The sequence below is a fragment of the Pristis pectinata genome, chromosome 9, assembly GCF_009764475.1.
Source record: "Pristis pectinata isolate sPriPec2 chromosome 9, sPriPec2.1.pri, whole genome shotgun sequence".
Lineage (NCBI taxonomy): Eukaryota > Metazoa > Chordata > Chondrichthyes > Rhinopristiformes > Pristidae > Pristis > Pristis pectinata.
The window spans coordinates 28,120,071-28,137,903 of record NC_067413.1 but is presented as its reverse complement, the minus strand read 5'-3'; the positions used below and the strand labels follow the sequence as shown (position 1 = coordinate 28,137,903).

At 42.2% G+C, this 17,833-nt stretch overlaps 1 protein-coding gene across 3 annotated transcripts in view; it reads right to left on the bottom strand.

Annotated features, from left to right (window-relative positions):
- Window positions 1–17,603, bottom strand: part of setd2 (SET domain containing 2, histone lysine methyltransferase) — a 97,719-nt gene extending 80,116 nt beyond the window's left edge. For all 3 annotated transcript variants that reach the window (XM_052022974.1, XM_052022975.1, XM_052022976.1), the window contains exon 1: window positions 16,975–17,603. In XM_052022974.1, coding sequence (XP_051878934.1) covers window positions 16,975–17,009 — 35 coding nt within the window. In that variant the 5' untranslated portion in view covers window positions 17,010–17,603. The remainder of the gene's footprint in view (window positions 1–16,974) is intronic.
- Between the last annotated feature and the right edge of the window lie 230 nt (window positions 17,604–17,833).

Sequence of the window (17,833 nt, the reverse complement as noted above, 5' to 3'; positions counted from 1 at the left end):
GACATTTGTCCTACATTTCCGAATTCACAACAGATATCCAACACGTCTCTGGAAAGGACAATGTTGTTGCTGATGCACTTTCCAGACCAACCATCCACAGCCTGTCCCTGGGTGTCGACTACACGGCCCTGGCTGATGCACAGCAAGTCAACGACGAGCTGCCCAGTTACAGAACCGCAGTCTCGGGCCTGCAGCTCTGAGATTTCTTAGTCGGTCCACGTCAGCAGACCCTCCCTTGCGACATTGCAACAGGTCAACCCCGCCCTATAGTTCCTGCAGCCTGGAGGAAACATGTTTTCGACTCGATACATGGGTTGGCGCACCCGTCCATTAGATCTACTGTCCGACTGGTCACCAGCAAGTTCATCTGGCATGGCCTGCGCAAATGGGTCAGTGAGTGGGCCAGGACTTGTCCGCACTGCCAGACATCGAAAATCCAACGACACATCAAGGTTCTGCCACAGCAGTTCAAGCCTACCCGTAGGAGGTTCGACCACATCCACGTCGACCTCGTTGGTCCTCTGCCAGTTTCAAGAGGAGCCCGGTACCTCCTTACCATCGTGGACTGGTTCACGAGGTGGCCAGAGGCAACCCCTCTATCTGACATCATGACTGATTCCTGCGCCCGGGCGCTGCTCACAACTTGGATCTCACGTTTTGGTGTTCCGGCCCACATCACTTCAGACAGGGGCACCCAGTTTACCTCCAGCCGCTGGTCTGCATTAGCGAACATGCTGGGGACACAGCTGCACACTACCACGGCCTACCACCCTCAAATCAAACGGGTTAGTGGAACGTTTCCACCGCCATCTAAAATCAGCCTTGATGGCCCACCTGAAGGGTCCTAACTGGGTCGACGAACTGCCTTGGGTCCTGCTCGGCATACGCAGTGCCCCCAAGGAAGACCTCCATGCTTCGTCAACTGAACTTGTGTACGGGGCGCCCCTGGTCGTCCCAGGGGATTTCATACCCGCCCTTCGGGACCAAGAGGAACAACCCACAGCAGTCCTGCAAAGACTGCGCGAGAGGCTCAGCAACTTGGCACCGATTCCCACTTTGCGGCATGGTCAAGCCCCATCCTGTGAGCCCAAGGAACTACGAGACTAAGTTCGTTTTTGTTCGCAGGGGGACACATCAGGCACTGCTGCAACGACCATCCGAGGGGCTGTTTCGGGTCATCAGGAATAATGGGTCCACCTTTATTTTGGACATTGGGGGCAAGGAGGAGGTCTTCATGATGGACCGCCTCAAACCGGCCCATTTAGATCTACAACAACCGGTCGAGGTTCCAGCACTGCGACGCAGAGGCCAACCTCCTAAGCAACGGCTAACACAGCTCGTGGACCTTGGGGACCGTATCGCCGGTTTTGGGGGTGGGGGGGGGGTGGGGTGGTGGCGTTGTGTAGCGACTCACCATCCGAGCAAGCGAACCGGTTCGGCAGTCAGGTCGTGCGTCATCGGAGTGGCGAGGCCCAAGATGGCGTTGGGCCTTCGCCTTCCCCGAGCGACAGGGAGAACCCGCACGTGGGAAAGGTTTGATGACGTAGCATATACGTCATTTCTGTTTTCGGTGGGCGGGAACATTCTCTCTTAAAAGGCCCACGCAAGGCGGGAAAATAAACCAGTTCTTGTTCTGAAACCCATCAACTAGTGTCTTGTTTTCACATCGCAGTAGCAGCCGCTACAATATAATCCTAGATAACATATCAGTGCAACACAGGAGAGTTGCATTAGCAGTCCCATTTTTTGGACTTTACGTTAAAACATGGCTCAGTCTGCCAGTCAGGTAGACATTAAAGATTTTTTTGGCTCGATTTACAGAACAAATGAATGGACAGATTTGCATTTATATGGCACCTTGCAAAACTTCAGAACCTCCCAAACTGGATGAATTCTCAGGATTTAAGTCAAGCCCCCAAGAGCCGATGAGGTGATTCCTTCATCCTTTTAAATTCACACATTTGACGCATTGCTCTCAATTTGCTCCCAATCTCTCTCAGAACTCTTACATTTGATCCTCTCCAATCTGGTTTCTGCCCTGCCAGTGTACTAAAACTTCCCTAATCAAAGTTACAAATGACTTCCCATGTCTGTGATGCAACTGTACTGCAGCATTCATCTTTGCCTTCAAGTCTTTGGAAAATTTAATAAAAAGCACTTTGACAATGTCTGTTCCCCACTACCCCGCTCAATGAGATTCTCCTCGCTCATTTCACCTATGCAGGTATGGCCAGAGAATCACTTCTGATGGCTTCACACCAGCAAATTTTACGATTGCTGATCTATGGGAACTATCCTTCACCTATCTCTTCTTTATTTACATATCCCCTGCTGGTGTAAACATTCACTGAAATTATCCAATTTCACACATCTATTTTCACACATACCTGGCTCCACCCTCTACATCAATAAAATAGACAGAAAATGCTGGAAATATTCATCTGTGGAGAAAGAAACGCAGCCAGCGTTTCAGGTTGATGACCCAACTCTACACTATCTCACTTAATTCTTCCAGTCCCTTTACAGAGATAAACTGGTTGTCCAACAGCCAAATTTGGATTAGTCACAAATGCCCCTAGCTAATGTTGGGAGTTTCAAAACCAGTTCCCATAGAACCGTATAATTGTAACCGCTTGTCTCCACCATAGTCAAAGGCTAAATGATCTTCTTCACGACCAGAGCATTATTATTTTTAATAATTATGCATTATCCAGGAACAGGGTTCAGTATGAAGGCCAACGTTTATTGCCCATCCCCAACTGCTTTGAGGTGGTGGTGATCTGTTTTGGTTCTTCTGCTGAAGGTACTTCACAATGCTGTGTGGATTTGGACCAATGATACCGTTCCTTCTTGGTAGGATAAGTCACATCGAAAGGCATTCAAGTCCATCAAGTTGTTACGAGCTCTCAAAGCGCTCTCAACAATCCCATTCCTTCACTTATTTTCCCTGCGAACTATTCTCTCACTTGCCCATGAAAACCCTTTTGATTCTCCCAACAGCCATCTACAAAAGGGGTAATTTATAGTGGCCAATTTACCTACAAACAATCTCGTCTTTGGGATGTGGGAGGAAATCAGAACACACAAAGGAAAACACGGTCACAGGGAGATCATAGAAACTCTACCCAGACAGCACAGGGTAGAGTTGAACCCTGTCAATGCAACTGCAAAACAGCACAACTAGCTGCAGTATCATTCTACAGCCCATTCTGGTGTCTGGGATTTGGTAGATGAGTAAATGCAGTGCATTTTGCAACCACTGTGTGTTGGTGGCAGAGGGAATGAATGTCTAGGGTGGAGGATGGTGCACTGAGCTCCCCAAGTTATTGGAGCTGCACTCATTTAGGCAAGTAGACAGTTTTCCATCACTCTCCTGACTTATGGTTTCTAGATGATGGATAGTGTTTTGGTGTGGCAGAATACCTAGCCTCTGGCTGGCTCTTGTAGCCACAGTATTTATATGGCTGGTGTAGTTGAGTTTCAGGTCAATTGTGACCTTGAGGATATCGATTATGGAGGATTCAGTGACAGTAGTGCCAATGAATGTCAATGTTAGGTGACTGGACTTGCTCTTGTTGAAATGCTCATGGTCCAGAACCTTTAGTGAGTGAATGTCACTTATTTGCCCATGCCCGAAGGTTGTCTAGGTCTTGATGTAGGCAGACATGGACTGCTTCATTTGCTGAGGTGTTAAAAATGGAATTGAATATTATACAATTATCAACAAAACCACTACTTCAGAAATTATGATGGAAGGAAGCTCAATGATGACATATGATTTGGCCTAGAACACTGCCCTGAGGCACTCCTGCAGTGATGTCCTGGGCTGGGATAATTGACCTTCAACAACCACAATCACCTTCCTTTGTGTAAGGTACAACTGCAGCCACTAGAATCTATTCCTCTTGAGATACATTGAATTCAGTTTTAATCAGGGTCCCTTAAATCCACACTTTGTCAAACACTGCCAAGAGCTGCCACTCTCACTCATCTCTGGAATTAAGTTCCTTAATCTACATTTTGACCAAGGCTGCAATGAGGTCTGGAGTGGAATGGTCCTGGCAAAACTCAAGCAGGGAATTGGTGAGCAGATTATTGGTGAGTGAGTGCCATTTGATAGCATTGTCGATAATACCTTTCATCACACTTTGGCGATGACTGGAAGTAGACCATTTGGGCAATAACTAGACAGATTGGATTTATCCTGTGAAAAGCAGTTACCTGGGCAGTTTTCTACACTGCTCAGTAGATTTCAATGTTGTAGCTGTCCCAAAAAAGCACTTAGTTCCCGAGCAGAGATCAACCTTGTTTGATCTTCAATTGAGAATCCATCTCTATACCCTCTCCACAACAAATTCCACCTCCTCCCACTTATGTCACATCTTATCAATGCACACCCATGCATCTCTCATTTCCAAATTTGACTCTGTCAATATTCCATTTCAATACATAATTAAAAATAAGAGATGTAAAATTAACTGATATTCTAAAAAGGCAGTCTTTTTAAAATTATAAAAGCATGGGATAGAATAGATAGAAAAAGACTTTCCAATGATGAGTGAGAAAAGCTATAAATACTGGATTAAAAAGGCAAGAGGTTTATAGTGGACAGCAAAAGAGACTGCTACTCAAGTGGAGAATAAACACCAACATGAACTCACTCCAGTCTGGTTCTGATTTATCTCAGCTGATTTCTTATTATTGTCATTAATACACTGCCTTTAGCTGGAAACGTCACCCTGTTAGCCATCCCTTAAAACTACTGTTGCAAAACAGATTATCCAGCCATTTACCATATTTGTTCTTTACACAACCTTGCTATAGTGACAGTGAATGATTGGGTCCTGGGGAGTGTTGTAGTACAGAGGGACCTAGGAGTACATGGTTCCTGGAAAGTGATGTCACAGGTAGACAGGGTGGTGAAGGCTTTTGGCATGCTGGCCTTCATCGATCAGGGCATTTAGTATAGAAGTTGGGATGTATGTTGCAGTTGTACAAGATGTTGGTGAGGCCACATTTGGATTATTGTGTTCAGTTTTGGTCACCCTGGTTTAGGAACAATGTCATTAAGCTGTAAAGAGTGCAGAGGAGATTTACGAAGATGGTGCCAGGACTCAAGGGACTGAATTATGGAGAGAGATTGAGACCTTTTTCATTGGAGCGTAGGAGAAAGAAGAGTGACCTTACAGAGGCATATAGAATCATGAGGGGCATAGATAGGGTCACTGCACACACAGTCTTTTTCCCAGGGTTGGGGAATCAAGAACTAGAGGGCACAGGTTTAAGGTGAGAGAGATTTAATAGGAACCCGAGGGGTAACTTTTTCACCCAGAGGGTGGTCAGTGCGTGGAATGAGCTGCCAGAGGAAGTGGTTGAGACAGGAACATTAACAACATTTATAAGGCACTTGGACAAGTACATGGATAAGAAAGGTTTAGAGGGATATGGGCCAAATGCAGGCAAATGGAACTAGCTTAGATGGGAATCTTGGTCAGCATGGTCCAGTTGGGCCAAAGGGCCCGTTTCCATGCTGTATGACTCTATATGCAAATGTGCTACCATATTTATTTAAAAATAAGCAACTACACTTGAAAAGTAATTGACTTTGAACCATTTTGGGATGTCATGAGAAGTCAAAGGGTATTTTAAATTAATTACTTAGTTCAAATCCTCTCTATTTGGCAGACATTTTCCATTTAGATATTGAGAAAAGATAGGAGGTATTGGGGACATCCAACGTTCATGTAATATTGTCACCACACAGGCTTCAGGAAAGAAGGGGATAGAATAAGAGAACAGAAAGAGAGTTCTGATAGTTTCCCCACTCAGAGTCATCACGGACATTGAACTTTTTGGCTTTGTTCCAACTTGAATCAGGAGGTATAGAGGTTAAACCCCATTCAGACAAATCTGGAGAGAGGGAACTGCAGCTCTGGCTCCAAATTCTGTGTTGATGTTCAGTGGAATACCAGAGTTCAATGGCTGGGGGTGCCCTCTCTCCTCAATACTCCTGCCTTATACAAGCTGTTTGTAAAGACTAAAAGCACACAAGCAGCAGTTAGCTTGTGGCAGTCTAACTAATAATTCAGCATGCTACTCCTTCTGTTATCTCACACTGATGAAGTGAACACATTTACGTTGAGAAATCCTTATGATTTTGCTTTCTGGTTGCTTGCACCACTACCTAGGAATTTAATCTCCAATTCTTGACAAGCTCAGCAACTCTACCTGATGAAGACAAGATGACTAAAGCAGGTTAAAAAGATAATTTGATTATACCCTGTCCAATCAACTTCTGCTCTAAACTGATATCCCACATGTAGCTGAATCCAAGAAATGTGTAATTATAAAAGGGAAGGAGTAAAATAAAGTATCAGGCAAATGGGTAAAGAGGAACTTACCAAATCAATGTAATTTTGCTAGATGTTATGGATGAGAAAATAACGTGACCCAGTTGTCTCAAAAATCCCCAGTGTGTGCAGACAATGCATTGCTGCATTTTCCCCCTCCGACATTAAAATTAAAAAACTAAATCAAAATAAACTGAATGAAAATTTGCTCACTCTCTCTACCATTCAAGATTAGATTGTTTTTGTCAGCAATTTGTTACTGTAGTACACAGCTGTGTACTCACAAACTTTGTGGTCTGCATGGATTATGACATCTTAAATTCATCGAGATCTCAAGAAGGCATTAATTTGTGGAATGTGAACTACTATCCTTTTTATGAGACTTTAAACTGAAGCTCCATTTCTTCCTGGTGATAGAGGTCACACTGGGACATAGTAGGATCCAGAGCAACACTGTTAGATAGTTTGGGAAAAACTAGAGCAAAAACAGAAAAGACTGAAAGTTTTCAGTAGGTCAGGGAGTATCTGCAGAGAGAGAAGCAGAAAATTTCAGTTCAATGAATGTGAGCTAGTATGATGCTTACTTCAGGTCCCCAGCATCTATTATTTTGCTTTGAGAAAACTGACTTCAGATAAAATTATCAGATTGTCATAAATATCCAACTGCTTTTTAAAATTTCCATTACAGAAGCAAAACCATCTTTACTTGGTCTGGCCCGTCTGTAACTTTAGTCCCATAGAACAGCGCTGCACAGAAACAGAACCTTCGGCCCACAATATCTGTGCTGAACACGATGCCAAATTAAACTACATCTCCTTCTGCCTGGACATGATTCGAATCCCTCCATTCATGTGTCTATCTGAAACCCTCTTAAATGCCACTGCTTCCACCACTACCCCTGGCAGCCAGTTCCAGGCACCTACCACTCTGTGCAAAAACTTGCCCCACACATTTCCCTTAAACTTTTCCCCTCTCAGCTTAAGTGCATGTCCTCTAGTATTTGACATTTCTACCCTGGGGAACAGATCCTGACTGTCTACCCTATTTATGCCTCTCTTAATCTTATAACCCTTTATCAGGTCTCCCCTCAGCCTCCAATGGTCCAGAGAAAGCAACCAAAGTTTGTCCAACCTCTTCTTATAGCCCATACCCCCAATCCAGGCAGCATCCTAGTAAACCTCTTCTGTACCTTTTCCAAAGTCTCCACATGGACTCTTGACTACATAATCTACCTCGTTATGACCTTGCACCTTATTGTCTACCGACACTGCACTTTCTCTGTAGCTGTTAACACTTTATTTTGCATTTTGTGTTGTTTTACCTTGTACTACCTCAATGTACTGTGAAATGAATTGATCTATGAGTGGTATGCAAGACAAGTTTTTCACTGTACCTCGGTACAAGTGACAGTAATACACCAATTCCAATATCCTTCCTGCAATTGGGCAAAAAACATTGCACCCAATACTCCAAGTGCAGCCTAACCAAAGTTTTATATAGCTGCAATGCGACTTCCTTACTCTTATACTCAGTGCTCCAACCAACGAAGGAAAGCATGCCATACTCCTTCTTTACCTCCCTATCTACTTGTATGATCACTTTCATGGAGCCATGGACTTGAACCCCAAGATCCCTCTGTACATCAATGGTAGTCCCATACCATTCTGATCAATTTCTCTTGTGAAATTGATATCAAGCCACTAAGTTATATAAAAACATTACAAAGAATGTCAACAATGAAGAAGCACCTTCACTACACAGTGTTTGGTGGTAGTTTGCTGTCATATTCTCAAGGATCTGCCAGTGATGCTCATGTTCATAAAATTAATGTAAAAAGATTACCTGGCATTGTTCAGAGAAGGAAAGCAAGTTCTTCTGATGTCCTATACAATATTCACCCCTAATCAATTATGTCCAAAGTAGTCTAACTGGTCATTCAACTCACTGTGTGATCTTATTGTGTGGAAATTTCTGGCTACAAAACAGTGGCTTGATTTTAACATGATGCATGATTCTCAATAGGGTAGTGTGCAGGTATACCAAGTAATTAGGAAAGCTAACAGAATGTTATTGTTTATTGCTAGAGAAACTGAATACTAAAGTAGGAAGATTACACTAATTAGAGAGCACTGCTAAATTCACACTCAGAGTATTATGTACAGTATTCGTCTTATTTAAGGATGTTAATGCATTGAAAACATTCACAGATTTACTAGACTGATAACCGGAATAGGCAGGTTGCCTTATGAATGAAAATTGAACAGGCTTAGTTTCCATCTGCTGGCCTTCAAAGTAGTGGGAAGGAACTTAACTAAAACAGATCCAGTGGGTGGGAGTGGAGATGATGCTTCCTCTTGAGGGTGAATCTACAGCTAGGGGGTCACCGTTAAAAACAATGAGCAGATGAGGCAAAATTATTTCTCTCAGAGTTGTCAATCTTTGTCAATCCTTCGTCAGAGTAGGATAGAAGCAAAGTCTTTGAATAATTAAAGGCAGAGGTAGATAGATCCTTGATAAGCAAGGGGTGAAAGGTTACCAGTGATAAGCAGGAATGTGGAGCTGAGGTACAATCAGATCAGTCACCATCTTATTAAATGCTGGAGCAAGCTTGAGGGGTTGATTAACCTTTTGCTTTTCCTAATTTGCATGCATGTATTTTACATGCTTTTTATGGCCACATTAGGAGGCCATCCTTGGTATGGCTCACTGTTGACCTGTGGTTTACAGAATGGCCATAATGTTTAACTACCTACCACAGAGTCCAAATTGCTCCTTAAACTACTCCTGCTTCTCAAACTCATTGGACTGCATAGTTCTCACATTTTGGGCACATAGGTCAATATGTTTTGAGTAGAAATAACCAAAGGTTAGAATCAGAAAGTCATGTATTGAAGGCCCACTCCAGAGACTAGACCACTTGTAGACTGACGCTCCAGTGCAGTGGGAGCAGTACACTCCTGGAAGCACTAGCTTTTTTAAAATATAAAGATGCATAGTAAACTGAGACACTTGGAGAAGGGGTGAACTCCCTGCTGTCCTAACCAATATTACCTTCTGCCCATCATCATATCACTGCTTTGATCATTTATTTCACTGGTGTCTGAGAGACCTCGATGGCAAAAACTGGCTGTTGTGTTTCCAATATTATAATAATGACCACACATCAAAATTCCTATAGGACATCCTGTGTATTCATAATGCACAATACAAATTCTTCATTTCCACCACACCAGGACCCAAGCTCACACATTGAGAACAGCCAAGTGCAAGTGAAATGTCAAAGACAACTCAGTACCTTTATGTTTATTCATTCACGAGACACGGACATTGCTAGTATTGGTAGTGATTGGGTTTTCCCTATCTGGCACTAAAGGTGGTAGTAGAGGGCCACCTTCATCCACTACAGTCCAACTGTAGGTGCTGTTGCTGTATTGCTGTTTAGAAGGTATCCAAAGAAATGCTGAGAAATTTCCACGTCAGGATGGTGTACGACTTAGAGAGCAACTTGCAGCTATCAGTGTCCCCATGATTCTCTTGTACTTCCAAGTGCGTCTTGCAGATTACCATATAATATTCGTGGTGTGTTTGTGATGCAAATTAAGCAGACTGTTTTGCCCGGGATGCTGTTGAGCATTAGCAGAGTTGCAGGAGTTCAGGCAACTAGGAGAGTATCCCAGCATATTATTGACTTGTGTCCTTGAAGTGTCAGGAAGGGACTCACTTGCTACACTCAGCTTCTCACCTCTTGAAGTCACATCATTTATGCCTCATTCAATCATTTCTGGGCAGTGGCAAATCCAAGGATATTAATGGTGGGGAAATTAATGTCATGAGATGCCATGGACAGATGGTTTGAATCTTTTGTTGGGCTGCTTACTCCTGAGGCTTGAGGTGAGAATTTTGTATTATTTATCAGCCCAAGTGTAAACCTTATCCATGCCGAAAGTGGAGCAACAATCTGCTGGAGGAACTCAGCAGGTCAAGCAGCATCTTGCTGAAAATGGATTTGGACAGTCTTACTTTCTGGGAAGTTGCAAATGAAACCAAGGAATTGTCAGTGAACATTCCACTTCTGATTTTAAGATGGGGGCTGGGAAGATCATTAATGAAGCAGTTATAGCATTTGGGCCTGGGACACTGGCTTAAGAAGTGCCTGCATAGATTCTCTGGGATTGAGGCATTTGGGTTCCAAGAACCAAAATTTTCCCTTGTGCACAGGACAGCTGCAGCCAGTGTTCCTCCATTCTATATTTTCAAAAATGCTGCTTTGGTGTCAGAATTGGACACTCCCAAATCACCTTTGCATTTCAGCCCTGCTGTCTATCTTTGGATAAAGATTGTAACGAGGCTTGGAGCCATGTGGTCCAGGTGGAGGCCAAAGAGAGGTTTGGTGAACAGATTATTGGGTGTAGGCACCATTTAAGAGCATTACCATTGACATCTTCCATCACACTGCTGATGATTCCAAGTAGGCCAGTGGTATTGTAACTGTACAGATTGGATTTGCCTTGCTTTCTGCGGACAGGTCACATCTGGGCAATTTTCACATTTTTTGGGTAATGCAGTGTTGTAGCTGAGACGCAGGTAGTTTGGAAGATTGTCTTTAGCAGTACAGCCAGGGATGTTGAAGCTCATAACCTTTGGGTTATTTCTCGATATTATTCAAAACAAATGGATCAGAGGCTGATGACTGGCTTTGATGACGATGGGGACCTCAGGAGATGGAGATGGATCAGCCAATCAACACTTCTGGGTAACGATAGCTGCAAAAATGCTTCAGCTTTGTCTTTTGCATTCATGTGTAGAGCTCCACCATCTTTGAGGAAGGGGATGTCGAAGGACCCTCCTCCTCCCATTAGCTGCTTAACGCTCCACTGCCATTCATGACTGGATGTGGCAGAAGTGCAGAATGTTGATCTGATCTGCTGTCGTGGGATCACTCAACTCTGTATAAAGCACTGTTTCTGGTGTTCTGCAAGGATGTTGCCGATTATTGCTACTTTACAAGGTTAATGCTTAACTTTTAAGTAAATCTGATGGTAGATTTTCTATATTCGCTTATGCCATATTGTACCAGAGTTAGTCCCTTGGCTTGATGAGAACGGCAGAGAAGGAAACACCAGGCCATGAAGTTGTGGATCTTGGTGGTAAACAGTTCCACTGCTGCTGATTGCCCATAACGTCTCATGAATGTGCAGCTTTAAGCTGACTGATGTGGTCTGACATTATTGCATATAGCACCATGGTGGTGCCACACTTCATCTCCATAAAACCTCGCAGTGATCACTCCTAACAAATCTGTTACAACAGATGAATCTATGATAAATAGATTGAGGACAGAGAGATTGGTGGTGAGGAGGTCAAGTAGGTTTATCCCTTTTGTTGGTTCTTTTACCACCTGCCCCAGGCCCAGTTTGGGCTTGTCACTTGGTCTCTTTCCCACAGATAATCCTAGTAACTCCTGCAGGGAATGAGGAGAAAAAAAAACTTGTATTTATCTCGTCACCATCATTCCGCTGATATGTCCAAAAGCATCCCTCACAAGTGATTTGCCCAGATACGACCTGTCCACTTCTCCAGGGGAGAAGTTACTATTACGTGGAAAGATACAGTGACCGAACAGGTACGAAATGTTAGCAGGGAAACATCACTGATGTGGCCAACATTTAATGCTTTCTTAATTCACCTGCACGTGCTACATCACTTCAGAGGCCAGTTAAGAATAAACGACATTAATTATCACTTTTTCTGATAATAGTTTCTTATGTCTGAATTTTTAAAACTCAGTTCAAATTCTCAAACTGTCACAGCAGCACCTGAACTCAAAGCCTAGTGCAGTAAACTAACCATCCTGAAAACCAGGATATCCATTTGAGTGCATTGGCATCTATAATATGGCACCTATGACAGTGTTGCACTTCCCTAGATGTGTCAGCCTAGATTACATCCGTGACTAGGGCTTAAACCTCCAAACTGCAACTCACTGAAGAACATAATTTAAACAAAGCAAGGGCAGCTTTTATACTGGAAATTGCAACATGGTGCATTCTTAGATCCAGGCAGCTTGGTAGTTGCCACACATTTCATGACTTTCAAATCAGAGCCAGCTCAGGTCAAACACATCTTCAGTACAAGGAAGAGTGGTGCTCTACTTTTTTTTAAAAAATACTCAAGGAGTTCAAAAGCTAGATAGAATCTATTTCCTCTACAAAAGGAGGAGGTTTAATCTTAAAATTAGGTTAAGCTCTTCATGAGTAAAGCTGAGAAACACTTTTCCATGTAAAATGTAATAGAAAATTGGAATTCTTCCCCCTGAGAAAGATTCAATTAAAATTCTTGAGGTCCGAGATCAATAATCTTTTGTTGGGCAAGGATAGAAAGGGATATGGATCAAAGTTGGTTAAATAGACGGGGTGCAGATTTAAATGAACGACAGAGCAGGTCTGAGTTACTGAACTACTTACTCGTCCTTTTAAAATATTTGTAAAACATTCAACTATATTGAATTACACCCCTGTCAATAGTGATTAAACCAATTAAAAGACAATGTTTTCCTTATTTGCATTTGGGATATGGAGGATGCTGACAAGTTCAGCATTTATTTCCCACTCCTTGTGCTGAGGTGGGAGTGCATCCACTCAAATAGGATCAAGATATACATCAGTCAGGATGTAATGGAATGATGGAACAGGCCAGAGGAGCTGACTGGTCTATTCCCTTTCTTACAAAGGATCATTGTTATTTCTGACCTCCAAATGTAACTGACCGCTTCATATTCCAAACAGACAACATTCCACAAATACTACACCTAAGGGACAGACCAACTACAAATCTAACACATTTCAACTGCTTAACACTATCAAGTACCAACTAGTGAAAGCAAATGTCTAAATGTCAACTCTCACAACATCACAAGTAGTACAAGGCAAAAGATGCAGTACATTCAATCCTGCATCTCTGATGACTTTGGGTAGGCGGAGCCTGTGCAGCATGAACATAAACCTGCTTAGCTTTATTAACCCCAGACTTGGTGATGGATGGCAGTAGTGAAGTGGAAGAAAATAAATGAACAACCCTAGGCTCTTATTCTTGATCACGATCTTGTGAAAATATTTGCTCGTGTGGATGTTGGATGAGGACAGAAATGGCTATATCTGAGAAGGCTCCTGTAGTACAATTGTCTATGAATGCTCTCTAAAAATTTTCAAATGAAAAATGGACATCAACACTCAATTATGCATTATGAATTCTTACTCTAGGCTAAGTGTATCTGCCCCTTGTAAAGTTGCTTCTAATGCGCTCAAGAGTGAAGCACTGGAGAATTCCCATTGCCAATAGAAATACAGAAGTCTTTCAAAGCCAAGTGAGCTGGGATTTCACTTCAAGTAAATGAACAGGATCCCAATCTGAAAACCACAAATACACCAGGCAAGAGATGATACCAGTTCAAATTAATGTTGTTATTTTAAAGAGGAAAATGTCCTGGCTAATATTTTCTCTCTCAACCAGAATCACATAAAGCAGTTCAGTAAGTCAATTGGAAACACACAGACTGCAGATGCTGTAATCTGGAGACAAAACTGCTGAAGGAACTCAGCAGGTCAGGCAGCATCTGTGGAGACAGAGTGATGGTTGATATTTTAGGTTGAAACCTTGCATCAGGACCCACTGAGTTTCTCCACCACTTTGTTTTTTTGTCCCCCCCCCCCCCCCCCAACTAGGCCATACTTTACCACATCTCCTACATTCAAACAACATTGGCTGTGAGGTGCTTTGGGAGCCAGGTGAGATGGTGAAATACAAATATTTCTTTCTCAAAGTCCACCTTACACCAGGCTTTCAATTAAGCATTAAAAGCTCTCCTAGGCCGAGTGTATTTGTCCCTTGTAAAGTTCCTTCTGACTTTTTATAGACTCAAAGATGCTACACTAGGACAAGTTGTTGCAGTACTTCACTCTAGATTAACATAACTGCTCAAGAAATAACCTGATTTTGCATGGCCACAGACTACAATAGCATTGCTGGGTGAAACAGAATATAACTGTGTTCTAATGACAACACTGCTTAATATAACTGGAAATACATGATCAATCAACAACTGGTAAACAGACAAGGTTGATGGCAAATATTAACCCAAAAATCTCTCATTCTTTGCAATGTCTTAATTACAGTATCAGAAACCACCTGCATTAAATGTGGCCTCATCTACCATGTTTTCTCCTCAAGGGAACTCCTCCACTTCCCTACTGGTCTTAGAGGACCAGGGCATAGCATAGTTTAGTACTGAACGACAGAAGTCAAACAGGCCCAAAGCTCAAAACTCTTAACTGCAGCCAAAAGGCAATTGACCTCAATGCCATTCAACAGAAAAATCAACGGTGGTTGTTTAGGAAATAAATCAGCCAAGGTTTCTGTGCCATTTTGTTGAATCACGTGGAAGTCACTCGCAAGGCTGGCACTTACTTTTGATGGAGGTGGTGGGCTGCTTCCTTGAGCCACTGCAATCCGTGTTTGTAGTAATTGATGCAACTGAATGGCTGCAGAGAATATTTAAGAGTTGGGATGGGACTGAAGTCATATATACAGCAAAACTGATATCCTTTGGGAAGGAAGCTTTCCACTGGTTATCAGTTTTTGGAACAATCCAACTGTTTAACGGACAAACAGACATAATGTATGTTTTATTTCTGGATTGTTTAAAACAAATTGAAACCTGAACTCTTAATTCATGAATTATTAGTCCAAGCTTCCGAGTTATTAATCTGGTAACAAAGATACAACTTCACCCATTAATAATCAGCATCAAGCTACTACAGATGGAAATGGCAAGCTTGGGGAAGCAGATAAGGATTAGATGAGCATTAGACTTAGCTGGGTTACTCTATATGGTCCAATGTGCCTGGATAATCACCATCTTCCCTCATACATTAATGGAAAAAAAAGATACTGTGGGAAGTCTGTCCAGTCAGTGGTGCCATCATTTAGTTGAGGCACTAAACTGAAGCTCTCAGGTGGATGTAAAAGATCCCTATTCAAGTAGAGCTTTATTCAATGCCATGGCCAATAGTTTTCTTTCAAATAACATAAGCAAAAATAGATTATCTGGTTTATTTCTTCTAGTGTTGTGGGAACTTGATGTGTGCAAATTGCCTGCTGCATTACCTCATGATATAACCATAACTATACCTTGAAACTATTTAATATATATCTGAAGCACTTTAGCATGTGCTTTAGTGATGAAATACACTATATAAATACAAGTTTGTTTCTTCAGAATTAAACTTAGTCACAGTGGTAGTGTTGAAGGCAGGGTGCTGTACTTGATTACAAATTCTATAACTGAGCCGCACTATGCAAGTTGAACAACAAGGTAAAGTAGTACAAAAAGAAAGATATAAATTGGAAAGCAAAATAAACTTTGCAGGTGCTAAAAATCTAGAGTGGGGCAGGTAGCATTTTAAGGAGATTTTTTAAAAAAGAAAAGCAAGTCAATGCTTCTGGTGTACTCCCCTCACCATCCCTGCTTTCGTATAATGAAGGGTCTTCACCAGCAACACAGACTGCTTATTACTTCCAGAATATTCCACAGCTTCTTATTTTAAAATTATGCAGTGTCAAAATGCAGTTAGAATATAATGTGCATGAAGGACTTCCTCCTGCTGAGAGTAGAGGTTAAACAAGGGCTATATCTATATTTGAATAATGTGTTTCAATATTAAGAAAGTAAAATTCTTCCTGTTGCACGTGCAGATTTATAGAGAGATCTGGCTGATTAGTAAGAGCAGGATGTGTAAAAAAACCCTTGCTTATTACAAAATTCATAATGATTTTTTTTCCTTGATGGCTGTAATGAATTTGTGATAACAGCTTTAAGTGACTCAAGATGGCATCCAACTGTCTTCGTGGGTAGTGATGGTCACTGTGTATTTGTTTTTTTGCCTGGCTGTTGCTCAGTCTGCTGTTTGTTACTCATGATTCTGCCCCACTATGTTCAATGATATGGGGACAGTTGCCGATTGTTTTATACCAAACATCAGCACTTTGCCAAGTAAGACGAAGCCTCCTGAATATAGTCTCCACTAACCCTTCCGTGTATATTCACTCTCCACCCAATTCTCCTTCTTTCTGCACCACTGTCCAGTTAATCTAACCGATGTTGCTCTTAGCGCCCTTCAAAACACCGTCCCTCCCGTCGCCCTAAAGAGCCAGGTGTCGCAAGGTTCGCCACCCGCCTATTACAAGTACGCGAGTGCCGTGGATTTCAGGCCTGTTACCGTCCCTCCCCAAAGCTATCTTGTATGTGTGTGTATTTATTCGCCTCTTTTTAAAGTTTACCCGCCATTTATTTTCCCTTCGAGCCACACAGATAGGGAAATGATTTTAGTCAAAATAGGGGTGGGAACTAAAACATGAGGAAGAATGACCATCACGGGGGCCTGGGCTCCAGTCCTTCAGGACCTTACGCCGAAGCACTGGTTTCCCAAACAGTCTAAACTCTTTTTTTTGCACTCTTCCCTCAAGCCATATTTAATTTCTTGTATTCAGTTTCACTGGAAACGAGTCGGATAACAATTAAATAAATCAATTAAGTGATAAGAATAAAGAGATATTTTGGTTACTTACTCGGTCGGGTGCTCTGGGTCATAAGCGTCCCCCATCTTCACCGAGCGGCGCTATTTTACTCAAAACATTCAGCATGAAAAAGAAAAAAATAATAAAACAACGAGGGGAAAAAAAACCTCCAACGATTTTCCGAGCCGGCGTGTAAATTTATCTTCCACCTTTGCAAGGTTGAGACTTTTGCTCCGGGAGTGACAACTCGACGTTCCGAAATTAGAATCCCGGCGCCTGCGACGTTCCAAAATCGAACCTTTTTGTATCAATTCTCCCTTCCGATCCGATACAAATGTTGCCCTTCAGTTTTATTCCATGCTCGCTGCTCCGCCGCCGGCCGCCTTTTGAAATCCACACACGAACTCCCTCTTTCTAAAACATCCTTCCCATATTTAAATATATATTGTACCTTGTGTCTGTATGTACACATATAAAAAACACCAGGCACGCGATCTATTTAATCCCCGCTTTGCCTCTGCAAAACAAAATGAACGCGAAAAAAATCTTCCATCAGAAAAGAATGTATTTTTTTATATTTATAGCCATTTTAATTTGTCTTCTTTCTTTCTGGTTCCCCTTTTGCTTTAAGCACACATTATATTTGTGTGTGTTGTATTTTTTCAGCCTCGAGAAAGAACACTAGGACGATGTACGTCGCTCCGTAACAAACGGAAATGAACCGATAAGATTTTTTTTCAATGCGACTGGGACTTTCCTGTGAAATTGACAGTCACTCGGGCCAACTGAAAGTGTCGTTGCCAGTTTATGAAACTGACACAAGAGACATTTTATTATTTTTCATTTATGAGGAGCCGTTGCTGAAACTGATCAGGTTTGTATTTGTTTCGTTGCATTTGCGTGGGCATTT